The following is a 26,475-nucleotide window of genomic DNA, read 5'->3' on the forward strand; positions in this document are numbered from 1 at the left end:
AGAGACAGCAGTCATGTGTAAGACATGAAAAAAATAATTTATAAATTATCAAGGGTTCATGAGGGTGGGGGCAAATGATCTGATACCAAGGGCTCAAGTATAAAGAAAATGTTCCGAAAATGATGGTAACATATCTACAAATGTGCCTGACACAATGAATGTATGGAGGGATTGTGATAAGAGCTGGAAGGTCCCCCCAATAAAATGATTTTAAAAAATATATGTCAGGGAATATTTGGGGTTTAAGGCTGAAAGATTTTCTCAGGGTTCCACACTTAAACAATCCTTTAGTGAAAAATATCTGATTTGAGCAGTGTGTTTTTAAAAGAACTAGATGGGATTAAATTTAGGTTACAACCGAAATAAGACCAAAGGACCCAGTGAGTCCATGTAACTAGAGAAGAACCCGAAGGAGGGTGAAATGGTTGTAGAAGTGGAAGAAGGTGACCACAATGACTGGCCGCTGCATGCGGGAACTGTGGAATTGGTATGTGTTTGGATGTGCGTATATATTCTCAACAAAATAAGTACAGTGATCCTCTAGGATGCACTGAAGGCACTGATGAAACACAAGGATCCAGGAATAGACGGAATGCCAATCGACCTGTTGACATGTCATGGATGCGATGCTGGAAGCACCCGCTCATCTCTGCCAAGAAATTTAGAAGACAGCATCTGACTGGGCAAGATCTATGTGCCCATCACAACAAAGGTGATCCACCAGAATGCGGACATTATTAAATAATGCAAATGCAAGTACAATTCAGCGGAAGATCATTAAGTTGTTGCAAGAGTACATCAACAACAGGGAACAGCCAGAAATTCCACCCCAATTCAGAAGAGTACATGGAATGAAGGCCATGATTGATGACATCAGATGGCTCTGGGCTGCCAGCAGAGAATACCAGAAAGATGCGTTTTATTGATTAAGAAAAGGCATTCACTTGTGTGTGTCGTAGCAAATTATGATACACTTGGAAGACTAGAAGTTACACAACACGTAACAGTGCTCATGTGGAGCCTGTGCACAGACCAAGAGGCAGTCTTTCAAAGAGAACAAGCAAAGACTGCGTGGTTTAGAGACAGAAAAGCCATGGGTCAGGCTGGTATCCTTCCACCATCTTGTTTCAAGCTGCACGATGAACAAATGACCCTAGAAGTGGGACTATGGAAGAAGGAGGCCGCAGGATGCAGATGATATGCGTTTGCTTGCTGAAACTGAAGCAGACTTGAAACAGTGATGCAGATCCAACAATACAGGCTTCAGTATCCATGAGGCCGCGATGTAGAGAAAGCAGAATCCTCACAGCTGAACCTATAAGCGCAAGGATTTCCTTTTCCTTGGGATCACCACCAGCTCCATAGAAAACAAACTTTCTGCCATGAAATCAACTACAGGGCCCAGTAGATGCTCCTTAGGGATTCTGAGATGATGAATCTGTACAGGAGCCCACAGCCTCCTCTTTCTCTTTTAGAGTGGCCGGTGGGTGTTGGACTTAAGGGGTAAAAGCAGGCCAACGCTCTTAACCCATTATTCCACCAAGCCTCCTCCTATGAAAGCAGCAGTCAAGAGAGCAAATAATCTATTGCACTGGGCAAATCATCTGCAAGAGACCTCTTTAAGGTATTAAAAGGTACAGGTGTCACTTTGAGAACCCAAGCATGGTGTTTCCAGCTACCTCCGTTGCATGGGGAAGCTGGCCAAAGAAGAAGTCAGAAGAACTGGTGCCTTGGCTTATGATGTAGCTGAGCAAAGCTGAATGTGCTATGGGTGGCCAGAACAAGCCAACCTGTCTTGGAAGACGTGTAGGCAGAAGTCTCCTCTAGGAGAATGGTGACTTGGTCTGAAATATGGTGCACATGTTATCAGGAAGGACCCCTTCTTAGAAAAGGCCATCATGCTAGGTAGACCAAGAGGGTCAGTAAAAAAAGAAGACCCACGGAGGGATGGATTGACACAGTGGGTGGTGACGACGACGGTGAGGCCCTACAGGACTGGGCACTGTCCTCCTGGTGTACGCGGGTCCCTGTGAGCTGGACCTGACTTCATGGGACCTAACAAGTCATACCCAAACTGGACCCAAGTACTTTCAGTTCCAGAAAATGCTGTGACTCTTGCCAGATGTCCTCTACCCCAGAACATCCTTCCCCTTCAGATCACCACCTATGGGAAGTTCTTCAGACCCATCACCCCCTAGATAGGAGCCTGTAGGCTGTGCTCCTATTAAAAAAGCAGCAGCAATGAACCCACTGCCACTGAGTCAGTTCTGACCAATAGAGCTGTAGACCAGGGTAGAACTGCCCCACAGGGTTTTCAGAGGTGCCAATGTTGATGAAAGTGCACTGCCACGTCTTCGCCCTGCAGAACAGCTGGTGGGTTTCAGCCACCCACGTTTGGGTCAGCAGCCCGGTGTTGAGTTCTTGAATCACTGAGCAGGAAGGTCCTTGCGCTCCTCTGTAGTGCTGACCATGCAGCATTAATCATTAATCGTTGATTTGCATGGGTGGCTCTTATAAATAACAAACAAAATCAAACCCAATGCCATGGAGTTGATTCCAGCTCAAAGCAACACCAAGTAAGATCCCAAGATAGTCTCATCTCCCCCCTCCCCCTCCTCCTCCCCTAGGGAGTGGCTGGTGGATTTGTACCATGTGGTCAGCAGCTCAGTGCTTCAGCACAGCACCATTGGTGCTTCTTTGCCCAGCTATTTTTTAAAATCATTTTATTGGGGGTTCGTACAACTCTGATCGCAATCCATCCATCCATCCATCCATTGGGTCAAGTACATTTGTACGTTTGTTGCCCTCATCATTCTCCAAACCTTTGCTTTCTGCTTGAATTTGCCCAGCTGTTCTATAAAAGTGAAATTCTAGCGGTGGGCACAGCTACCGCATCTGATTAAATGGTCCGCTTTCCGCCAGCACAGAGACCTGCACCTGCCACAGCCCAACTTAGAAAACGCTTCATAAATCACTGCGTGAACGAAGGCTTACTGCGACACGGTAGCTTTTAGAGAACGCTTGGACCTCAGGGACAGCCCACAAGCCTACGTTCTTGTGGGGCAACGGGTCTGAAGAAGAGGTGGTGATGTCTTTGGGAAAAGATGCTCTGGGGTAGCGGGAATCTGGCCAGGGTAGGGAACTCACAGTCCTCCGCTGGCTCCGCGCGCCCGCAGGTCGGGCGCTGAGCGTCGATTCCCCCGCCGGCCTCTGGGGGCGCTGCGCAGCCGCCGCCCGCGCCCCGCCGCGCGCGTCCGTCCGTCTTGGCGGCAGGAAGCCGGGGCGTGGGGCGGGGCCAGGCGGAACCTGGACCGGCCCGGGAGGAAGAGGGGCGTCTGTGCGGAGCTGCTGCCCGTCGCCTGGTCCCGGTGCACCTCCGGGGGCCTGGCTGGGGTGCTGCAAGGGCCCGGGGAGGTGGAGCTGGAGGCCGGCCTCATTCCGAGCTGGAAATTGGCCCCCGTCTCCGAAAGGCTGCTGATTCCCTCGGGAGTCAACCCTGGTGGTGGAATCATCCGGCAGACTCCTTTGGCAGAGCTCTTAGGGTATCCCTTAATCGGGGTGGGAGTGGGGTGCTCTCCCTAGGGGGCTGATGCTGGGGCCAGGCTATGTCAGGAGCTTTCTCTGGAGAGGTGTATCTCCCCCGTGGGGAGCCTTTGGCGGACGTCTGCAGGTCCGTGCCCACGGCCTCTTCTGGAAGGAATTTCTGTGTCTGGCCGCCTCGCGGGGAGCCACCCGCCCGAGGACTTTTATATTATCCTACTAGAGCAAAGGGCTTTGGGAAGCCCTTTTTCCGGATTCCGTCGCTCCTTTTCCTTCACTTTCTTGATAGCTATGTGTTCTTCATCATATCCGTGAACCTGACTGGGATGTAGAGGAAGTTCATTGTTCTTAAGTGAAACGTCCAGGAAAGCTGAAGATCCTCCGATTTGTTCAGTCTCCCCAGGGAACTGGTGGATTAAGGCAGCTCCACAAAAGTGGGATTCCTGTTGATTTCACCATCAGCTTGTGGTTAAAAGGCGGAAAGTGAGCTAGAGAAGAGGGCCGTCATTAACTAGCCCTCCCCACATGCAACACAGGAAGGCACTGGTTCAACCAGTGACTGCTCCCCTTTGTAATACAACATTTATTGAGCACCTGCTCTAGACCAAGGCCTGAGAATAGCAGAGATGACAAAAATGCAGCTCACTGGCTAAGTCAACCAGTTCCGAATAACCGATTTGAGGATTTAAGGAGAGTGCAGAAGCCCGGAATCTGTGCATTTGACGCAGAATTAGGACTCTCAGTGATGAGCAGTCTGCCCTCTTTTTGACTCTCTTTCCTCACCTCTCGACCTTCCTGTGCTTCTGTTTCCCAAGGCGAAAGGCTAGCTATGGGGAAGAGCTGCAAGGTGGTTGTCTGTGGCCAGGCATCAGTGGGCAAGACTTCAATCCTGGAGCAGCTTCTCTATGGGAACCACGTGGTCGGTGAGTGCCGGTGGGCATAGAAGCCATGGAAGGAAAAGGAGTAGGATTTGATGGACAAGCCCACCCCCACCCCCACACACACACCTGCAAAGGCGGGAAGCTGCTCCTGGTGTCTTTGCATCTTGAATTGCTAACTGCAATCCCCAACCCTACAGCAGTGAAGGGAGGGGGCAGCCTCACCACTAACCCAGAGGGTGGAGGCTGAGCCAAGCCAGAGGAGGAAAGCCCCCCCCCCCCCACCTCTCAATTAGCACGAGATTGACATTCTTTCCTGAAATCACTCCAGCCCCACCGGACTCTGTCTCTGGCCTCCTGCCTGCTGCCCCCTGGCCTCCATGCCCACACCCACCCCTCTATTCCCCCCCACCCCCATCAACTTGTGGGAATGGACCCAGTCACTCCCTGCCCCCTCCTCCTCATTTTACCCCCAGGTTCTGAGATGATTGAGACCCAGGAGGACATCTACGTGGGCTCCATTGAAACGGACCGAGGCGTAAGGGAGCAGGTGCGGTTCTATGACACCCGGGGGCTCCGAGACGGGGCCGAGCTGCCCCGGCACTGCTTCTCCTGTACAGATGGCTATGTCCTGGTCTACAGCACGGACAGCCGCGAGTCCTTTCAGCGTGTGGAGCTGCTCAAGAAAGAGATCGACAAAGCCAAGGACAAGAAGGAGGTGTGTGGCCCAGGCACTGCCATCGGGAGCATGGGCTCTGTCCTGGCTCTGGGATGCCTGACTCCATTCCCTCACTCATTTGCCTGGAGGACGGATAGGAGAGAGCAGCAGTGGACAGCGCCCATGGTGGGGGGCAGAGATGGTCTTCACTCCTTCACTGGCTACATCGTGGGGCAGCTTGGCCAAAGAGGTATCCCCTCCGCTTAAGAGGCCCCTAACCTAAGACACGAGGCTCCAAAAGTCTCCTTTCAAAAGAGTGTCATGCTCTTACCTGTGATGGTTGGTTCTTTTGTTCTACAAAATCCCCCTTTAAGCTGCAGACATTCTGGGAGTGCTTACAGCAGTTTAGTGAGCAACTAAGCACCTGCGAATAGTGAGCAGGCCTGGGTGATACAGGGCTTGAAGTGGGAATTCCTGGAGGGAGTCTCGGGGGCCAGAATTTGAAAAAGAGTAGGGGGGCAAAAAATAACCATTTCCCTTCTGGTGGCGGACCCCTGGCTTTGAGTCCGGGTGGAATCAGGTACCTGCCTTTGAAACTTTCCTTCTAGAACCCCAAGGGGCTAAGCAGCCTCACCCCTCATTCCTGAGGTCTTTGCTGTATAGTATGTAGCCACAGGCCTGAATGACCCTTCTCCCCTAGGTCACCATCGTGGTTCTGGGCAACAAGTGTGACCTGCAGGAGCAGCGGCGGGTGGATCCGGACGTGGCTCAGCACTGGGCCAAGTCAGAGAAGGTGAAGCTGTGGGAGGTATCAGTGGCCGACCGCCGCTCCCTCCTGGAACCCTTTGTCTACCTGGCCAGCAGGATGACCCAGCCCCAGAGCAAGTCCGCCTTCCCCCTCAGCCGCAAGAACAAGGGCAGTGGCTCCCTGGATGGCTGAAGAGCTGCCACCTTGTCACCACCCTCCCGGTCCCCCTACCCTGCTCTGGAGGTTCTGGAGGGTAGATAGTGGAGGAGGCAAGGGCTTCTTCCCAGAGTCAGTGGGCAGCTCCCCACTGGACCAGGGTCTCAGGGGAAGTGAAAGTAATGTAGATTAAAGACACACACACACACACATACACACACACTTCCCAGCCAACGCGCATGTTCATATCTGGCCCACTGACCCGGGGCAGCTGTAGGTCAGTACCCCTCTTCCCTCTCTCAGACAGAAGCAAAGCAACTCTTCAGAAGTGCTCGGCCCGGGCTGTTTCCTATTAAGGGTCCCCAGCTCCCTGACTTCCAGTCAGCAACACACAGTGTCACAGCCCCATCCTAGACTTTAGGAAAATGTCTGGGCTTTATGAGTGTGCACGTGTGCCCGTGTACATGGGCGTTAGGGAGCGCCACTTCATCGGCCACCCTGACCCTTGTCCTGGCCTCCAGGGAAATGTTTTAACCCCTCCCCGATGTGGTTTCTCGTTCTCTTCCTGCTCAGGAAGCAGAAGGGCCCCTTGGGCTGAGGTGGGCCCCAATGATGACTGTGCTGGCGTCTCCGACTGGCTTGGGGACCTAGCAAGGCCCCTCCCCGTTCTGGGCGTCATCTTCTCATCTGTCAGGTGATGGGAATGGACTCGACCTCTCAGATCTTTCCCAGCTCTTTGATTTTGATACTGCCCTTGGCTTGGGGCCATCTGTGACTGACTACCCCTTGATTCTCCTCTAAGGTGCTATGCCTGCCAGCCAGCGAGGCTGGGACACGCCTCTCCCTCCAGCCACCAGGGGGCAGGAGTGCACTGTCTGCTCTCGGTTCCCACTGCCCCACAAGCCTGCCCGCAGGGGCTGACCCTTAACCCCTTCTTCCTGTGGTGGTTTTAAGCTACTGACTGGACATCTAGTTATCACTTTCTTGTATTTATATGCCTGCTGCCAGGGTGAAGGGTGAGCAAGGTGCTCCTCTGGCCCTCCCTTCTTACCTCAGACGCCTGAACAGAACCAGGCCAACCACCTGCAGCTCCTCTGGGAGCTGACTGGCCGCCTGCCAGGGCTCTCAGGGCGTGTGAGCTTATAGCCTCCAGCTTCCTGTGCCTCAGTCCTAACTGCCAGTGTGCACCCCCAGCAGAGGTGTGACATGAGAGCTGGGCAGGGACCAGTGACTTTGGGCCTGACAAGTAGAGGCGGGACACATGGAGGCTCCGGCTTACGGTTCATTTATTGCTGGATTGGACACAATAAAACCACAACTGCTTGTTATCAAAAAGTCTCCCTCCCCTCCCCTGTGATTTCCCTATTAGGAGAGCTTTCAAAAAAGAAAAAGAGGTGGGTGCTGGCAGAGTCCCCTGTCGGGTGAGGAGGTCACTGACAGCTTGCAGATGGATCTTGAGAGACTAGAACTGCGTCCCAACACTCAGCTTCCCAGTGCAGGGCTGGGGGGCTGAGTGTAGTGCCAGGACCAGCTGGGGGTGAGGAGCTGCAGGGCAGAGCAGCGCTTCATCCGGGAACCCTGGTGGTGGTGAGCTGCGCTGCTAATGACAGGGTCAGCAGTTGAAACCCACCAGCCACTCCTTGGGCGGAAGATGGGAGGCTGTCAACTCCAGCAGAGATTTCAAGTCTCAGAAACTCGGGGGAGCAGTGCTAGCCTGTCCTGTAGGGTCTCTGAGTCCAAATTAACTCCATGGCAAGTGGGGTTTTTTTTGGAGGGGTGTCCGTGTTTCCTGGGTCCCACCCCCTACACTTCCCATAAAAACTGGGGTTCAGGGGAATCAGTGAAAAGGTAGGGAGAGCTTTTGTGGGTTCGAACACTTCCTCTATTAAAACTGGGCCCAGCCAGAACATCACCCTTTCCCCTCCTGTCCCAACCCTTCCCTAAACAGCCCTGGCCCCCTGCCCCCTTAGCAATGCTTGGCCAGAGGCTCCCAAGTCAGGTGGATCCCCACCCCCTTGACACACAGCCTGTTACCAGTCCCCTTATTCAGATACCCTTGAACTCCCTCCAGCTTGAGACCCCATCCCACATCTCCAGTAATTTTCCAGCGAGAGGGGAGGTCCCAGCCCACCCCAGCTAGGGCAGAAGCACACGGGTTAAGGGTTTCACTGAGCACCAAGGAGCGGAGGCTGGAATTTGCATAGATCTCTGGGATTTATCAGTCAGCTTCCCTGCTGGACTTGCAGGGGACTTGGTGGAGGGGGTGCAGCGGAGATCCTGGAATGGGTCCCCAGTTCAGACAGGAAGTGAGGGGTTGCTGCCCTTCCGATTAACCCAGCCCTGTCTGGGTGGGCAGAATCCCCCCTTGGCTGTGAATGTAGAAAATTAAAGCGGCGGGGGGGGGCGGAAAGAGGAAGAGGCAGGGACACAGCTTCTGAAAAGTCAGCCCCGACCTCTTCAGGAGGTGCTAATAGGGGGCAAAGACGATAGGTCCCGTGGCGGGGCGGAGGGCTCCCGCTGGGCTGCGAAAGAGAGCGGGGCCCAGGATCGGAGCGGGGAAGAGGGTGGGGGCCGGCCGAAGGGCCAGCGGGCCCGGCAGGGCGCAGATGGCCGCGGTGGTGGGGAGCGGGCCGGGCAGGAAGCGGGCTGCCAGCGTCTTGGTGAGCTGCTTCTGTAAGGCCAGTTTCGACTACAAAGGCGGGAGAGAGGCACGGTCCCTGACCCCAGAGGCCCCGCCCCTCCCGGAGTGCAGCCCCGGGAGAGAAGCGCCCTTTCCCCTTGCAAACCTAAGTCCGCCCTCCCACCCCCATTCCAAAGGGCTTTCTCCTCCACCTGTCTTCCTGCCCGGAGGGAGGGGTAGACGCGGGCTCCCGGAGATGTCCGCCCACCCCTCCTGCTGCCCGGCCCACCTCCCCGGAAATTCCTGTGGGCAGATCGCGAAGGAGCCAGCTCCAGCCCGCCCCTGGCCCTCCCCCCTGTGGGCCGGTGGGGCGCGGGGGGTGGGGGGGTGGCAGAGACAGATACCTTGAGGATACTCACAGCCAGCGCCGCGTGCTTCTGCAGCTTGCCCTGCTGGCTGGAGGGCTTGGGGGGCTTCCCGGCCAGGCGGTCTCGGTGCCTCCTGCTGCTCAGGTGCTGACAGACCGACCAGACAACACAGGCGGACTGGGAAGATGTGGCTGCCAAGGACCCCCAGCCTAGCCTACCATTCCTTCCTCTGCCCGTAATTCACACACCCAACACACTTTCGGTGGGGCGGGGGGAACCCTGGAAAGCATTCTCGGCCTGGGCCCTTCAGGACCTGTCTGCTCTGCTCGCCCCGCCCCTTCCCCGTTCGCCCCGCCCCTTCTCACCTGCTTGAGCTGGGTCTCCGAGTTGACCTGCAGCTGGCAGAGAGCACAGTGGAAACGGGGGCTGGGGCCCTGCCGCGCCCCCCGGACCGCTGTCACACGCTTGGCTTTGTGGCCAGCCCCTCCTTCTCGGGGCCCCGGGCGGGCCCGGCCCTTTCGGGGAGCCCCTCGCTGCCCTTCCACCATCCACCGGTGCTTAGCCCCTGTGGGGAGAGAAGGGAAGCTGTCAGCGCCCTTGCGGGAAGGGCGGGGGTGTGGTGTGGGGGGAGGGCCAAGGAGAGGGAAGGGGTTTCTCCCCAGCTCCTCTCTCTGTCATGCAACTTCCCAGGAAGGCCTTCCCCAGAATCCAGGCCAACCTCTCTTTCCTCCACCCCATTCCTCTTTGCTTCCCGCCCAAGGGGATCTGGAGGCACAGGACTCCTGCCCCCCTGAGGATTGGGGCCTTCGGTTCTTGCTGCTGCTCCCCCACCCCTTCTCTTCCCAGTTCTCCTCCCCAGGGATTACTGGCCCACCCACAAACAGCTGAGCAAAACACCCAGGCACTCAGCTGCCCACCCACCCCTGGTAGGGGCCAGCTTCCCTGCCCCCGCCCCACCCACCCCCATCCGCCCAGCTCCAGCTGCTGGCTGTCACATGCACCTGTGTTGTGAGCCTGCAGCTGGGAGGCGGAGTTCACAGTCACCTTACACGTGGGGCAATAGAGATTCCCCTTCTCAGTCCTGCCCTCCCTGCTCATGCTGCTCCCCACCGCAGCGGTGGCTGGCTCCGGCCCAGGTGCTTCCGGCCCAGGCTCTGGGGAGGAGGGTGGGCAGGAGGAAGAAGAGGAAGAGGAAGCAGTGTCCAAGAGGTCCGAGTGGGCCGGCTCCCTGAGCGTGGGGTCTGGAGTCAGTGGTGGCTGGTGTGAGGGATCCGGAGGAGGGGCTGCTGGGAGAGGGGAGACACTGTGTCAGAGCACAGGACCCCGAACCAGCGTTTCACCACCGACAACGGGGATGGCGTGGTCAGCAAAGGCTCCCTGGTGTTGGAATGGCCTGTGCGGAATGCCACATCCACCAACTCACGGGGCAGATGTAGGCCTCAGTTTCCCCAACTGAAATCCTAACCATGAACAGGTGGTCTCCTAAAGCCCCAGGAGCTCCGACATTCCACAATGACTTACAAATGGCTAAATACATGGAAATGACCCCAAAGATGTGTACCAGACTAGACTGTTCACAGCACAGCCCAGTCCCTACCCACATGCGGTAATAGGAGCTATGGACCATCTGTTGACAGCAGAGGAAACCCGGTGACGTCATGGCTGCAAACTGCAGAGTCGACCATTAGAAACCACCAGATATTCCAAGGGAGAGAAACAAGGCTTTCTACTCCCACAAAGTGGGAGTCTTGGAAACCCACAAGGGGTAGTTCTACCCTGCCCTCCAGGGCAGCTATGAGTTGGCACGGAGCGATGGCAGTGAGTATCAACAGGAGACTAGGCAGGCATCGTGGTGTGCTCATGCAATGGAATAGGAGCAATGAAAACACCCTGGACGCATGCAGCAGCACGGAGGAACCTTGGTGCATGCAAGAGACTGACACCAAACTCCACGTACAGTGTGATACACCAAGAGCAGAGGAGATGGATCTTTGCTCAGAAAAGTCAGAGTGTGGTTACCCTGGGAGAAGGGGGTGCTGGGAAGGACACCCAAGTGGGGTTCTGGGCTGCTGGCTGGTTCCAGGCTATTTCTTGATCTGAGTATGTTCTGCCTGGGCCCTTTCCCATTGGTAGACATGGGTGGAATACAGCCCAAGCGAGATCCGGGGGCCGAATTCTCAACCCCTCATTGGAAACCAGATGTGGAGATGAAGAGGGTGGAGAAGAGTCCAGAACTGACCTGTGCTCTGCGGCTCTCCAGGGGCTCCACTGGCTGGAGTCGGGGTCGGGGACACCACCGCCCCATCTTGGGTCAGGGCTTGTGGCTTCTGCTTGCTCTTGACGGCCTCCACAGCCTTGACTTTTCTGGCGTGTTTGTGGCCTTTATAATGTGCTTCAGCCTGGTTCTGGGGCCGGGAGGGGAGGACATGGTGTCACCATTCTCTCCCTGAATCCACCTGCCTCATCCATGTGCCAGCTCTGGCCATAGGCCAGGAGGGAGGGAGGCGGGGTTCAGAGCACCCAGGAGGGGGAGTGAGGGAGGAGGTAGTCTGGGATGACCAGGGTCCTGGCCGCAGCATGCTCAGAGAGAGAGAGAGAGAGAGGCCTTCGCATCCTTGGCTTCACAGTTTCACTTGGCCACTTAGCAGCTGTGCACCTTTGGACAGGTCAGCTCCCCTCTCTGAGCTTCAGTTTCCTTACCTGGACACTCGGTGATGACAAGACCTGCCACACAGACTTGGGGGCCTTCACTAGGGACAGGAAGGACAAGTGCCCAGGATATGACCGTCGGTGCTCAATCAGTGTGAATGGCCAGGCCTTAAAGGCACACATACGGAGAAAACCGTGGTCTTTATACTCTGGGCTGCCAGGACCCCAAAATGCATCCCTCCACTCATGTTCCCAACAGATAGCATTTGCTGTTTGCCAGGGACCCAGCAGGACACAGTGCCTCCCTCTGAGCCCTCTCGCTCTGTCCCTCTAGCTCCTGTGACCTAACAGCCTGGCAGGGACCCCCCACATCTGGCCTGTCATGCCCTTCCTCCATCCACCAAGAAAGGTCCCTGCTGGCTGCTTCCCAGCCTACCTCCATCACCCATAGAGCAGACCCCGCCCTGCAGACCCTTCCTCGGGTCCTTTTGACACAGCAGGCCTGTGGAGAGTCTCCCCAAGCCCCCAGAGTTGACTGCAAAAGGAAACCTTCCCCTGGAGGCTGGCTTGGGCTACTCCAGCGCCTGGCCATGGCAGGAGACCTTGGGTCTGGGCTCAAGCCCCGGCTCTGCTTCTCACCAGCCAGAAGCAAGTCACTGAAGCTTGCTCTGGCTCCGCTTCCATCACTGATACCACCCCCATCCGGCTCACAGGTGGGCGGTGGGACGAATCAAGTGAAGGGACCCACATACAGTCTAAGCATGCAAAGGTGCTCGGAGAACTCTCTGGCATGAGTTGTCTCATGAGGCGAAGTCTGAGAGCAGAAGCCAGAGTGGGGGACGTGGTCTCCTCTTCTGCAGAGGGAACCAGAACACGGAGAGGCATGGATAAGGAAGTGGGGGCCCAGGGGAGCAGAGCAGGGCAGCAAGGGCTTGAGGAATGAGATAAAGGGGACAGAGAAGGACAAAGGGATGGACTGGTTCAAGGGCCAGGAGCACCTTCCTAGCGACCACTTCCCCTTACCCCCTTCCTCCCCACAAGACCCTGGGAACCCAATCCCTCGCACTTTTCCGGCTCAGGACCCTGCCCAGACCTGCTTCCACCAGTCCCTCTCACCGCTGAGTTGAACCTCAGGTGACAGATGTTACAGGAAATGAAGAGCTTCTTCTTCAGAGGGGAGGGGACCCCAAACGTGTGGCTGATGACAGCTTTCTGGACCGGGTCCATCTGTGAAGGGGGTGGGGGGGGTGCAAAATAACTCTGCAGTCTAGTGGGGCAAAGATGGGCCAAACTAAAGATGACGGAGGCAGCACTGTGGTCAGACTCCAGGAAGAACTGTCTTCTCCTGGTGAGTGGGAGAGAGACACAGAAAAAGACGCAGCTTCTCCTCTGGGTGGCCGAAGCTCATTATCTCAGGCTGGATTTCTGCTTGGAGGCAGAGGGATGGCCAGGGTGACCTCCAGGATCTAGTGGGCCTGGTGGTCACCTGGGCATCTCTCACTGCCCCTCGGGTGTTTTCTCCCTCCACCCTCCGCCATAAGAATCACAACTGTTGGAACATAGAATTGAGGGAGACAAAGAACCTCCTCTTTGTTGGCGTTCCCTTTCTGACACGCAGCGGGGGGGAAAAATCCCATCTAGGCCATGGTCAGGAAGCCAGGGCCAGTGATTTCTACAGACTTCCCTGGGGAGAGAGGGCCTTGGCCAAGGTTTCCTGGATTGGGGGCTCATTCCTTTGGAATGTTAATATGTGGGGCTCTTTGCTTTTCTTCGCTGTGATTTTTATCTAGCAACTGGAACCCCTTTCTCAGGGACCTGGGTTGTTGGGTCACCAGCAGAAAACATCTAAGCTTATCAAGAGGAACCTGCCAAAGGGAACAGTCAGAGAGGAGCGTGGTTCTGGTAGCTTCTCTGGGCAGAGAGAAAGGCGCTAACCCTCATAGCACTTGGGCTAGGGGTGAGGGAGGGGTGAGAATGGGGGCCAGTCCCAGCATTTCAGGACCACTGTCCTTGAGGGACCATACCCTGGAACGATGGCCTTCCCCAAATGTCCTAGGTCAGGCAAGAGCCTCAGGACCCCAGTACAACCCTGAGTGGTGGGGAAGGAGGGACTCCTAAGGGCGACTAGTGCAGACGTTCTGGCAACTCGTCAGGCCAGTGTCGGGTCCCTTGATGATTCAATTCGATTTTGTTTAATTAAAACAAAAGAGGGGAGAGGATATTCCCCATACCCCATACTCACTGCCCTTGCCATTCACACCCACACGCACAGGGAAACGCACAGGCTGGTATCCAGACACGCACAGGCAGTTACAAACCACAGACACAGAGAGAACAAGACACACACTCCTGTCATACAAGGGTGGCACACCAGCACAGGGACACTCACAATCCCACCCCACACTCCCCCCAAAACGAAGAAATACAAATCCCACTCACTGCTATCTCACCATCAATTCTGACTCATAATGACTCTGTAAGACAGAGTTGAACTGCCCCATGGGTTTCCGAGATGTTTAAATCTTGACGGGAGCAGACAGCCTCATCTTTCTCCTGAAGAGTGACTGGTGGGTCTGAACCACTGACCTTGTGGTTAGCAGCCCAATGTGTAACTCACTATACCAGCATTGCTCCTTCTGGTCCCTTCCCAAGCCACACAAAAGCACACTGAGGTCAGACAGACACCAAACCTGAACACAGCACACCCACACAAGGCCACAAAGCCCCGAGATACACAGGCATACAAGAATTGTGTATGTACACACACACACACACAAATAACAAAGACCTGCCCAGACACAAATTAAGACTGCAAAGCACACCCAAACTGTACACAGACACACAGCGGTCACCTGCCACAAACACTCAGTGAAACTAGAGGCGACTGGCCACACAGGGCCAGCAGCTGTGGCCGCAGGAGTGCCATCTCTGTTCCCTAGCCTAGGGAAGAGAGAGGGGCCAGAGACATCTTTGGTCCCTAGCCTAGGGAAGAGGGGGTCCCTGTTTGGGGAGCACCTAAGCCCTTGGGGGATGCTGGGGAACGGGCTCCTAGGGAGGCCAGCTGCCTGGAGCCAGCTCCTCTGAGCCCACTTGCCCAGCCCACCCCCGTTTGGCTGCAGCCCCCCCCCAGGCACAGAGCCCATACCGTGCTGAAGTTGGGGAAGAGACTGAGCGGGGTGGCGCCATTGAAGTGGAAGGCGAGCAAGTGCTTGAAGTCCAGCGGGGGCTGCAGAGGCCGGGCAGGCAGGGGCAGGGAGGCCAGCAGGGGGCTGAGGGCGCTGGAGGCGGGGCCTGCAGCAGGAGGAAGAAGGGCAAGGTCTGAAGTGGGGAGCCACCTGGCCCTCCAGCCACCTTGGCCAGCAGGAGGCCTATGAGCTGCCTGGAAGGGGAGCCAGGGGAGAAAGGCTCATCTCCTCCTCAGGAAGGTGCCCAAATGAGCCCAGGGCTCCATGCCCCTTCCCCACACCGGAGCAGCTCAGGTGGCCTAGGGGTTATGCATTGGGCTGCTAATCACAAGGTCAGCAGTTTGAAACCACCAGCTGCTCTGAATGAGAAAGATGGGGCTGTCTGCTCCCAGAAAGAGGCTCACAGGGACAGTTCTACCCTGTCCTCTATGGTCACGATAAGTCGGCACTGACTCAATGGCAATGGGTTGAGTTTTGGGGTTTTTTTCCTCCCCATCGGTGGGCAGCAGAAAATGAGCCTCCCAGGGGGAGCCCAGCCACAGGACAGGGCGGGGCCCCGACACACACACACCACCATGCAGAATGCAAGATGTGCTGGGGTTCCACTTTATTGTAAATGAAACCAAGCCCGGGGTGCTGGGGACAGGCCAGGGCACCCCCTGTCACCCTCTGTTCCTCTCTTCCTCCCCACTCCATTCACAGCCGGGCTGACAGGAGCCAGTTGGCAAGACTGTGGGGGTCCTGAAGAAGCGTGTCCCCCCAGCTCTGGTTTGGCCCCACTGTTTTCCCCCAGGAGGCAAAACCCGTCCAAAGGCCCAGCGTCAGTCCTCAGGGGCAACAGGACAGCGCTGTGGTCCGGGCGTCTTTGGTCTGAAAGGCAAGGGCAAGGGAGGGCTAGGAACCCTGAAGACAACTAGACTTAGGAAGGAAAAAAAATTTTTTTTAGAAGGAAATTCAGTCTATTTCGGATTTCCTTAGATCCTCTCATTTCCAAACCTAGAAAAGTCCTTTTGGGTTTATAGGTGTTAACACTATGAAAGGTACGAGATTTATTTCGCATTTATATCTTGATATCTATATACACAGTCAAGTCCAGGAAAGCCCTCAGGTGGCCTACTGGGGCAGGAGTGGGGCAAACCCCCCCCCCCTCCAGCTGTGCCCTGATGCACAAAGGGGGTGCTGTGCTGTGTCCGCAATGTCGGAGGTGCCCGTTCCCCAGCCACATCTGCAGAGATACTGCTGGGAGCAGACCCTCCACAAGCGCAGAGGGACCCCTCTCACCTTCCCCCCAACTCCCCCTTCCCTTCCCCAAAAATTAGTCTTGCTCCTAGCCAAGGCCAAACTCTTCTAGTACCAGTACTTGGACCAAGACCAGAAGAAACTGTAAAACACAGGAGCCGTGGAGCGGCCCGGCTCAGGGGGCCTAGCACCTCTGCCCACTTGCCCAGGTTCCTGCTCACAGGCCACGAGACCGACTGGTGAGAGGCAGTCAGCGTGGACAGTGGACGGAGGCCACACCCCTCGGGCTGGCCGGTGAGTAGGTCTGCTGCGGAGCTGCGCCATGGTCAGGGGGGGCGGCTCAGCCCAGAGGGTGCCCGGGCCCCTGCCACCTGGGTGGAGAAAAGGGGTGGGGTCCCCCTCACGTGAGCTGCGTGAGGCCCTCCCCCCATCCGCTCTCCAGGAACTCCACGGCCAGCGCAAAGTCAAACTCGTGCAGCGGCGGCCCGTCCACGGCGATCTTCACCACGTGGCCGCTGCGGCCCTCCGCGCCCCCGGCCGGCCCCCACCAGCGCAGCTCCCGGCTGCGGCCGACCTTGTCCAGGAGGCCGGCGCCGACGGGCAGCGCCAGGGCGAGCGCGGCGAGGGCGGCGAAGTCGGGGAAGAGCTCGTGCAGCTCCGAGTGCGCGCAGGCCAGCTTGGCGCAGAGCGCGCGCGGCCCCAGCAAGCCCAGGCTGCACACGACGCGCTTGAAGAGCGCGAAGTCGCCGAGCGCGCGCTGGCGCACCACGGCCGGCGCGAAGGCGCGCAGCAGCAGGCGCAGCGCCTCCTCGCCGTGCGCGCCCAGCTCCTCCGCCGTCTCCGGGTAGCGGCGGGGGTCGAAGATGGTTGCAAAGGCGGCCACGGCATCCAGCGAGGGCCCGGGGTAAGAGTCCCGCAGTCCTGTCCGCATGGAGTCCAGGAGGGCCCACCGCAGCCGCTCCAAGTCCTGGACGGCCGCCTCGGAGTAGCCGGCCAGCTCCACGCCGCGGTAGGTGCAGCGACTGTCCGCCCCATCTTCGTCGTCCTCATGGGGACCTGAGGTCGCCACTTCCTGGAGGAACCCCTGGAGGCGGGCCCCGCCGGAGCTGCGCTGCGCTTGGAGCGCGGCAGTGGCTGCCATCACCAGCGGCTGCAGCAGAGCCAAGTCCGGCTCCTCGGGCTGCAAGACCAGCGCCAGCTTCTGCACGGAGGGCAGCGCGTCCAGCAGCAGGTGGGTGAAGGCCACGAAGGTGAACTGGCGCAGGGCGAGAGCCAGTGGCCCAGCAGTGGGGGAGACCGAGGCTGTGGCCTCCAGGGTGGGCACCAGGTGAGGCCAAGCCTCTGCCACTGCTTCCACGGCCGGCAGCACCAAGGCCCAGGGCACTGGCCGCGGCCCCGCCAAGTCTATCGCTGCGAGGTCTAGTGCTGCCCGGAGCTCGGGCACCATGTGGGCGCTAGGCCCACTGTACAAGCGGAACAGGGCGTCCAGGATGCTTTCGTATTCGCCGAGGTATGCAGGGGGCTTGGGGTCTGTCCGGCCTGGGAGGCAATGTAGCTCAGTGAGCAGCGGGCAGGCGGCCTGGAGCTGCAGGCCCATCGTCTCCAGGCGGTCACTGGGGAGGTTGGAGCTGAGCCAGGCCAGGTTGGGTGCTGGTACGCCGAAGGCCTGCAGGATGTCCAGGAGCTGGCCGGCGGTGGCCTCACCCTCTTGCAGCTCCACACTGCCCAGAAAGGTGGTGGCAGGCTGGCCATCACAGGGGGACACCGAAGTGGCAAACAGGGCCAGGCTGGAGGACTCCGACCAGTCTCTGGTCTCGTCCAGCACCAGCCCCACATAAGGGGATGCCTTCAGGCGCTGACAGTCCTCTGTGTGCAAGACACTGGCAAGGGCCACCTGGGGCAGCCGAGGAGAGAGAGGGAGAGAGGGCAGAGTTAGGCTTACCAGAGAGTGGAAGGCAGGTGGGGGAGGAGGGGGAGGGGAGGGCTCAAGGAAGGAGCCCAAGCCTAACGTTGCTACTTACTGCTGTGTGATCTTGGACAAGTCATGTCACCTTTCTGAGCCTTGGTCTCCTGAGCTCTGAAATCAGGCCAATACCTGCCCCAGTCTCCTCGCAGGCTTGTTGTGCGGCTTGGGGAGCTTATCCATGTAAAAGTGCGTTAAGAACCCTAACAGGCTCCCAGAAGACTAGCTTTCCATTGTGTCTCTTAACGCCACTGCAGAGACTGCATGGTCGACCCTATTCTTGGGATTCAGCTCTGGTTTGCACATTCATTCCCACCTCCTGACTAGCTAGGTCGGTCCCGGCTGTGTGCTCCTCTGTGGGATCCGACCTGGCCCCTGGTCTCACAGAGCTGGTACCAAGGACAGAAGGTACAACTTGCATGCCCCCAGGGGGCCATCTGGGTGACACCGAGCAGGAGGGAGAAACCACAGGACGTGCAGCAGGCCCCGGTCATCTCAACACGGTGGCCTCCCTTTTCGGTGGCCGGGCGCCCTTGCATTGATTGCAACTCACAGTGACCCTAAGTGACTGAGTCGAACTGCCTCCCATGGTTTTCTGGTATGAATCTTTACGGTGGCAGGCCACCGGATCTCCCTCCCACACACTTGGTGGGTCGGAGCCACCAACCTGGCTGTTAGCAGAGCGCCTAACTGCTGCACCACCAGGGTGCCATACAGTTTTGTGATCAGAGTCACAAATCTAGATTTTTTTTGGGAGACACAATCTCCTGATTTTTCCAGTTGGAAGCTAATTTCCGTTGTTAAGCTACAAGAATCACTACGTGTGGTGGGTTCTGGGAGTGGGCCATCCCTGGTCCTGGGTCCTGGGTTTCTAACCCTCTGGCCCAGGCTACGAAGGGGGTGGCCCCATGCCCAGCCCCAGGACTAACTGGGCCCAGACCTGGCAGCTAGCAGGCCCTTGGAAGGTGCTGCTGGGTGAGAGTATGAATGAAGTGCCCTGGCCCGTGGTGGGCAGCAGGCAGGGCCTGGCCGACAGGGGGCCATGCCCAGCCAGCTTGGTGAGCTCCCTCCCTGTGTCTTTGGTTGCCACCCACCTGTATGTCCCTCACTCTCCTGGGGCTGTAGTAATCGCTGTGCTCGGTGCCCAGCAGCGCCTGGCACAGGTTGAACCTCTGCAGCTCCAGCAGGGCAGAACAACGGTCATCGGGCACATCCTCCTTGGCCATGCAGTACACGGTGGTCAACACGGCCATCTTGGAGGGGTCGACTTCCGCCTTGACGCCCCGAGAGGTGGGGGTGGACGCCAGGCCTGGGTAGGTGCCTCCTCCCTCAGCCTGGCTCTCGAAAGGCGGCTGGCCCTGGTTGACTGCCAGTGCCTGGCGATGGGCTCCCGAGGTCACGTGGCGCAGCAGGGCGTGCCGCTGGAAGTTGTCGGTGCCCACGGTGAAGGCGTTCTCAGCTTTCCCATGCTTGTTCCGCACCAGGGCCTGGCGGCACTCGAGGCAGAACATCAGCTTCCGCTCGTAGTCAAAGTCCAGCCAGGTGAACTCCTCTTTCCAGTGCTCGTTGAAGTAGCGCTTGCACTTCTTGTTGGAGTTCGACGCTTCTCCAGCGGGCTTCTTCCCAGGGGGCACCATTCCTGCTCGCTGGGCAGGGTGCCTCCCACCCCCACCCAGATTCTCTCGCCCCCCAGCCTCCCCCACACAGAGCGGCACCTTCCTTGGTCAGGGGACTGGGGGAGGCAGGAGGAGGGGCGGCCCACCAGGCTAACAGGGACCATCCATCTAACTTATTCAGGAAAGCTTAGTCCTGCTCCACCGGTGGGGGGCTGGAGACGAAAGAGACAAGGAGAGGCGTTAGGGGGTCCACCATGGTGGGGTGACAGGGTTCACACTGCCTACAGAGCCTTCCCCAGCTGACTGGACCTCATGAAGGGGGGCGCCTGTGGGGAGTAGGCGTTATCTCAAACTCTATGGAGACCTGGGGCCCCACCCTGGGCCCTCTCCCACCCACCCCCGGGGCCTTCTCCCAGCCAGGACCTTGGCTTTGATTGGGATGCAGCTCAGAACTTGGAAACAAACGTCAGAGCTGGCGGAGCCAGGCAGCATCAATGGAGCCCCATCTTACAAGGGAGATGATGGGTGACTGAAGCAAGGCTGAGAGTCAGACCTCCTGCCTCTACAGGGCTGCCTGATCCTCCCCCACCCACTATCATATATTCCATCAGAAAGAAGGTCTCACAAGACCCAACGGCTTCCTGAGTCTTGGGACAAGAACAGGAACCGATGTTCTCGGGAGCGACCCTCCGTGGACATGCGTGCACACTTATACACACACACACACACACACACACACACACACACACACACTTCACATCTTAGTGTGATTCTGGGAGGGTTGACCCCGAACTGAGGGCTGCTTGGGCTGATGGCAGCTTGCTGGTCAATCTTCACTTCCTGCCACCACCTTCCCCGCCCCCACCCCCTGGGCCACTCAGGAGAGGATGGACAGCTAGGTCAGCCATTGGCTCAAAGCTGCCACCCCCACCTCCTAATCCTTCCTCAGAGCTCCCCTCTGCGGCCCTAATGCAGGGACCACAGTGGTAACTGCCATTTATCGGCAGAGTGGAGTCAGAACCGGAGCCAAGTCCTCGACAGTGACTCCATGAGGGGAGAGGGGAGAGGGGGCAGGTCCCTCCTGTAAGCGCTCTGGGAGGGCGGCCCTCTCCCCATTTTGGACAGGGGAAACCCAAGGCTCAAGGGGTTGGGGCAGAGAGAGAATCCAAGCCTGCCGACCCTGAGGGCTACCCTGAGACCCTATGCTGATGGGCCTCCCATTCCCCAAACCTGCCCCCACTCAGTAGCCAGTCCAGCTGTGTCCCGCCCTTGCTGCACCTCTCCCGTGGTGCCCACCAAAGTCTACCTACTGTCCCAGGAGTCAACAAGACTCTCTCTGGCCTCTACGTTCCCCAGAGCCATCCCTGCGCCTCCCCCTTGCTTGCTCAGTCAACTCCAAAGTCTTTGTGGCTGGGCGCACCTTGCTCCCACCTCCATCCCGGGTTCCTGCCATTCCTGGCTCACTCCCTGGTCTCCCAGTCCCTGTCTCCCACAACTCCCTGTGCAGGGCTCCTAGTAGCCCAACTGGGTGAGTGCCCGGAATCTCTGCCCATCTCTTCAAGAGCCTCTGGGAAGACAGGGGAGGGAATCTGCCTGCAAGGGTCGGAGCTGAAAGCCCCGGGGTACAGTCCTACCCCACGCTCACGGGCGGGGTGGCGTGAGTTGGGATCGACGCCACTGCAGCACATCGCGCTGCGTTTGTTTCAGTGCCCATGGTGTGTTGTCATGTTGTGTCGTGTCGTGCTGGGGACATAGGTGTCTGTGCAGGTCGGCTGGTTGAAAGAATAAAAGGATGTGTGCTCATGGGCTTGCGTGAAAAACTTTCTGTTCCTGAGACTGTTAAATCCTTGGGGAAGCAATGACTGTCAGCTACCTGTGCATGGTGTGTGTGTGTGTGTCGCGGGTGGGAAGCAAGTTAAGGAGAGCAGGTCCTTGGGCAGCCTCTTCCCTGTAAGGAAAAGGGCTCTGTTTGGCCAGATGGTGGAGAAACCTGTTGCACCTGTTCCCGGGACTCTAAGTGGCACTGGGTACTGCCAGCCACATCCTCCTCTTCTTTTTTAAGACCCTGCATCCACTGCCTGGCCTTCTCCCTCTCAGCCACACCTGGGCCTCCAATGCCAACTCCTCTTCCTCACCTTCTTCCCACCCTGAAACTGTCCAAGAGTTTCAGAACCGTCTGTGCTGGCCACTCTTTCCTACATCGCGCCAGCCTGGACCAAGCTCCCGGGTACCATCCAGCGGCCTTCCTGGTTAGCTCAGCAGCTAACCAAAAGGCTGGAAGTTCAAGTCCACCCTGAGGTACCTCAGAAGAAAGGCCCGGTGCTCTGCTTCCCCAAAATCAGCCACTGAAAACCTTACGGAACAGTTCTGGCCCCCACCCCCCATCAGTTCAATTGTGACCAAGGGTGGCCAGGAGGCTCCCTCATCACTGGCCTCTCCACACCCTGGCCAGCTACCAGCTAGGTGGGAGCGGTGTAACTTGAGCGGCCTCTGGGACAATTGTGGGCTGGTCTGTGTCTCCTATGCCCACCCAAGCCCATCAACCTCAAATAGAATTTATGTGGCTCCAGGACCCTGTTTCCCCACCTCCTCCCCATTCTCCTTTGGGTCCCTCCAGTCGAGGACCCCACTCGGAAAAGTCCATCTCCAGACTCTAGTAGGGCTGGGGTACCCTCCTTTGGGCAACCGAGGTGAGGTGGGGGCTCCCCTGCTCCCCCACGCTGGTCCTCCTGGCACTGGGACGGGCGGGCTGGGGAACTTCCTCTGGGGGGCGCGTGGTGGAGGAGCCCTGGGATAGGTCCGGCAGAGTCTTGGGGGGCCTTTGCCCTGCCACCCTCTGCCCGCACATTGGGACCCCCACTCCCGTCTCCCAACCCCTGCCCAGCAGCTCCGGAAGGGGACGCCCTGCCCGGGCTCCCAGTCCCACCGGCTCCCCCTCGTCCCGCACACACTCACAGAAACACGGCAGACACCATCTTGGGTGGTGGACGCTCTGGCCGCAGTCTCCTTGGGCTCTGCGCTGAGCGACAGCAGCCACTAGTGGCAACTGGGGTGAAGAGGCGCCAGCCGCCAGCCAGCCAGGGCTGGGGTCCCGGGCAGGGCGGGGCCAGCAGCGCCCCCCTGCTTGGTACTAGCCGCTAGGCAGCCTCCTCCCTCTGCAGGCAACAGGCTAGTGCATAGCACTGCAGTTCCCCCAGAGCTGGAGGGACAGAAAATCCCACCTTTCTCCCTCAGCCCAAGAGGGGCTCCCATAGAGGTAGAGCACTGGAAGGTGACCAGAGTTCCCTACAAAGTGAGTTGAGATCAGGGAGGGGCCCTCGGGTGGGGGTCGAGGTGGGAAAGGGCGTTTCAGCAGTGGGGCAGAGCTTCCTGGGAAAGGGGGGTGGGTACCCAGCAAAGGCGCACACAAGGGACTACCCTGCTCCAGGCTCCTGGCTGCACACATGTGTGACGGAAGATGCCTGGGCCACCTTCCGCCGCCTCCTCCTCCTCGGGCAGCACCACGCAGCCCATCCTGCCCCAACTCTGCACCCCAAAAGGGGCCAGGCGGGTGGGGGTGGAGAGCGCTCCTCTCTGATGCTGTAGACCAGCCAAGTGTCTCCAGCACTCCTCCTCCACACGGGCCAGTGCCCCCACCCAGTGCCCAGTGAGGCTGGGCAAACAAATGAGCAAACTGGACACAGCAAAGAGGCTGCTGGGTACAGCCGAGCCGGAGCCGGAGGCAGAGCACGGGGCGTCCCTCTGCTGATGTCTGTCTGTCTGCTGAGCTTACTTCACCTTGACTCTGCCCAGGGCAGGGGATGCGGCCAGAGGGGCGGCCAGATGACAGTAGGGAGGACATCGTCCTGCTGATCAGCCATCACTGGAAAAGGCCCTACCTAGCGCTCGCACACATGGACACACACACACACACTCACTCACTCACTCACTCACTCACTCACTCACTCACTCACTCACTCACTCACTCCCCAGTCAGGCCATCTGACTTGTGGGCCCACAGAGAGGGACCCTGGTCAAGACCAATATCCATGCAGGAGGGGAGGCGGGTCCAAGAAGAAGCACAGTGACAGCGCGCGGCGCCTCCAGGCGCACACAGAGAGCAGGGCTCAGGGACACTCGGACCCTGTGGGGACGTGCGGTGCCCACACGCAGGGAGCTGCGTGTCCACAGGGTCAGGTGAAGACAGTGCCCGGAGCTAGGCTGTGCACACACTCGGTACAAAAGTCAATGCACCTGAGGGCAGACAGCTCCTGGAGACAAACAAGGAGCGCGTCTGTCAGTCTGGTGCTCATGCGTGTGCACAAATCACAACCATAGGGGCGGGGGTGGCGTCCCAGAGGCACACAGACACCAACATCGAGCCACCCTATAGGATAGGGTAGCACTACCCCTGTGGGCTTCCAAGACTGACTGTGGACCGGAGGAGAAGGCCCATCTTTCTCCTACAGCACAGCTGGTGATTTCGAACTGTGGACCTTGCAGATGGCAGCCCAATTCGTAACCACTATGACACACACACACTCACACACACGTCCAATAATAGAAAGTTGCCATTTCAGATAAAACCCCAAACGACGCAAATAAACATGGAATCCGGGACGGCAGAAGATGGAGCTAAAGAGGAGGAGAGGGAGGGTGGGGCTGAGACCACCTTGTCCCATCAGTGCCCCATCCAGCACGCCAAACTCAGGTCCTTGCCACCACCACCCGTCCCCCCAACAATTCCCCCAAAGAGCCCTTGAAGCGGGTGGTGGCTGCCTGCCTGCTGGTGGGGAGGGCCCTGAGGAAGCCAAGGGAACCCTTCAATGCCAGCCCAGTGCCTGGGCCTCTGGTAGCAGCCCTTGACTGCTTTGTTCTTTCTCTGCTGCCCTAGCAAGTCCTTCAACTCCTGGGCTGGGGGGGTGGGGACGCACCCCTCGGGCAGAGGCTCCAAGGAGGGGGTTCAAGGTGCAGTGTGGGAGCCGGCACCATGGAGGCATCTGCCCAGGTATGTGGCACTCCTGAACTCCACAGCGTGGACCTCCAGGTCCCAGCCATTTCCGCCCCATTTTTTTTCTCAGCCCTGAGCGGGGAGGGGAGGGGGAGCGCTGTGCTCCTCTGGTCAGCCCTGGACCTGGGAAAAGGTACCAAGATGGACTGGCTACAGGAGTCTCCCCACAGACGGCTTTTCAGGGTCAACAATAGCAGGACAAGGACAGGAGAGGAGGCCACTCCTGTTGGTTCCCTTGCCTCTGCCCCCCACCCCCGCCCCTCCCTGCCCAAGGCACTCACACTCACCCAAGAGCATTCTCTGCCCTCAGAAGCGCCACCTGAACCACCCGGAGGAGTGCTGGGGAGCAAATGAAACCCAGGCAGAGTGACAGGGAATCAGGAGCAGGAGGGGAGGGGCCTGGGCCCTGGCTCTCTTGCAGGAAGGAGGTGTCTGCTCCCTGGCCCCATCCCTTTCCCAGCCAGGGCAGTAAGGAGGTGAGTGGAGGAAGTGTAGAGATTAGGGGGTGAAGCACAACCAGGAGGTGACCCCCATCCAGACTGGGCCCCTTCCTAGGACACCTTAGACTGAAGGGAAGGGTTGACCTTGCCCACAGAGACCCCCCCCCAGGAGCTGCTAAAAGGCCCCTTTCTGCCTCCCTGTCCAGCCTACCCATCCTCTGGCCGCCACACCTGGGATTGACCTAATTTTGCTGAAAGGGCACAGAGACTGGCACTCTTCAACAGAGAGCAGGGGCTATGAGGGTGGGAGGGGTGCTCGGGTGTCCTGCCCCACACATTCCAATACCTGGACCCTTGGACTTGTTACCTGGGACAATGCCTGCCTGCCGGGGGCAGAGGGCATGCATCTGACCAGCCCCCTTTGTCCCCTTTCTGTCCTTTCCCCTCTATTGTTTTCTTCCTCCCCTCACTCCTCATCCTCTTCTGGAAAACTGGCTGGTCTTCCACTCACCTGAGCACCACCTGGTGACTGGGGGGGCGGGGCATGGGGGAGACAACCAACCCACTTCGGAATCCGGTCTTGGTCTTGCATTCCAAGCTAGGTCCCAGTCTAAGCCCCCACCCCTCAGCATTCTGTCTCCACCAGTCAATAACCTGTCATCTGGGAGCAGCCAATGCCCACCCCACCCCCACCCCAAAGAAGGTCTCTGGGAGGGGTTGGCAGCAGGGGCTCCTGAAAACAGGTTTGTTCCTTGGGAAGGGACTCTGGGGGGAAGGAGGTGCTGCGTGTGGGGAGGAAGGAAACTGAAACCCAAAGCTAATTAACCCACCCAGAGACACAGATGGAATCTTTGTCTAGTGCGGGCCAGGGATTTGAGTTAAGCCCCCTAATTCTCCACCCAGACAGGCCAGGCCTTGCCTGGTGGTCCCTGAGGCAGGGGGTGGTGTGTGCTGGCGGTCAGGTTCACGCTGGGAGGGGGACGCGATGGGTGTCCAGGCACAGTGAGGACGCTTTACTTGCCTGCCACTTCAGCACAGCAGCCTGAGGCACAGGTTGAAAGGTCAAGAAGGACTTCCAGTGGCCCTGGGGGCTGGGGGGCAGGGCATCCACAGACCTCAGGATAAGGGGGACCCTGAAAAGGAACCAGCACCCCAGGGGGCACTAAAGAGATGGGGGACTGGCTGGAGGGCTTCCAGGGCCTCCTGATAGGACTGAAATGAGTCCGTCCGCATGTGCGTGGGTGCGTGCGTGGTGTGTGCGTGGTGCGTGCCTACAGCCAGCTAGTGGCTCAGGCCTGACTGGAGCTCAGGGTCAGAGGCTTCGATCTCCTGGTCCCAGTGGCTTCAGGAACCAAAGATTTGGAAAGGAGAGGGAAGACCAAGGAAGGTGTGGGTAGGGGGCACAGCCTGAGCCTGCTCCCCTTA

General features: G+C 58.3%; 3 protein-coding genes across 5 annotated transcripts in view; 1 reads left to right on the top strand and 2 right to left on the bottom strand.

Moving 5' to 3' along the window:
- Positions 1 to 3,328: 3,328 nt before the first annotated feature.
- NKIRAS2 (NFKB inhibitor interacting Ras like 2) lies at positions 3,329 to 7,315 on the top strand. Of its 3 annotated transcripts, none has more exons than XM_045299597.1 (4): positions 3,329 to 3,414; positions 4,356 to 4,463; positions 4,895 to 5,136; positions 5,777 to 7,315. In XM_045299597.1, exons 2-4 carry the CDS (start codon positions 4,370 to 4,372, stop codon positions 6,014 to 6,016), a joined length of 576 nt encoding a protein of 191 aa, XP_045155532.1. In that variant the 5' UTR covers positions 3,329 to 3,414; positions 4,356 to 4,369; the 3' UTR covers positions 6,017 to 7,315. The 3 variants fall into 3 exon arrangements, with proteins under 3 accessions (XP_045155532.1, XP_004707226.1, XP_045155533.1); XM_004707169.2 differs by lacking the exon at positions 3,329 to 3,414 and adding an exon at positions 3,421 to 3,542; XM_045299598.1 differs by lacking the exon at positions 3,329 to 3,414 and adding an exon at positions 3,610 to 3,670.
- Positions 7,316 to 8,381: 1,066 nt separating this feature from the next.
- Positions 8,382 to 26,475, bottom strand: part of ZNF385C (zinc finger protein 385C) — a 49,397-nt gene continuing 31,303 nt past the window's right edge. Inside the window, exons 4-10 of the mRNA XM_045299599.1 lie at positions 14,763 to 14,908; positions 12,734 to 12,844; positions 11,208 to 11,373; positions 9,970 to 10,254; positions 9,334 to 9,533; positions 9,005 to 9,115; positions 8,382 to 8,669 (exon numbers count right to left, since the gene is read on the bottom strand). Coding sequence (XP_045155534.1) covers positions 8,448 to 8,669; positions 9,005 to 9,115; positions 9,334 to 9,533; positions 9,970 to 10,254; positions 11,208 to 11,373; positions 12,734 to 12,844; positions 14,763 to 14,908 — 1,241 coding nt within the window. The 3' untranslated portion in view covers positions 8,382 to 8,447. The remainder of the gene's footprint in view (positions 8,670 to 9,004; positions 9,116 to 9,333; positions 9,534 to 9,969; positions 10,255 to 11,207; positions 11,374 to 12,733; positions 12,845 to 14,762; positions 14,909 to 26,475) is intronic.
- On the bottom strand, positions 16,110 to 22,600 carry CUNH17orf113 (chromosome unknown C17orf113 homolog). Its single transcript, XM_030888252.2, has 3 exons — positions 22,576 to 22,600; positions 19,099 to 19,832; positions 16,110 to 17,935 (listed from the first exon to the last, which is right to left on the bottom strand). Exons 2-3 carry the CDS (start codon positions 19,639 to 19,641, stop codon positions 16,442 to 16,444), a joined length of 2,037 nt encoding a protein of 678 aa, XP_030744112.1. The 5' UTR covers positions 19,642 to 19,832; positions 22,576 to 22,600; the 3' UTR covers positions 16,110 to 16,441.

This window comes from Echinops telfairi, unplaced genomic scaffold (assembly GCF_000313985.2).
Source record: "Echinops telfairi isolate 266 unplaced genomic scaffold, ASM31398v2 ScPeMD7_7458;HRSCAF=8496, whole genome shotgun sequence".
Taxonomy (NCBI): Eukaryota; Metazoa; Chordata; class Mammalia; order Afrosoricida; family Tenrecidae; genus Echinops; species Echinops telfairi.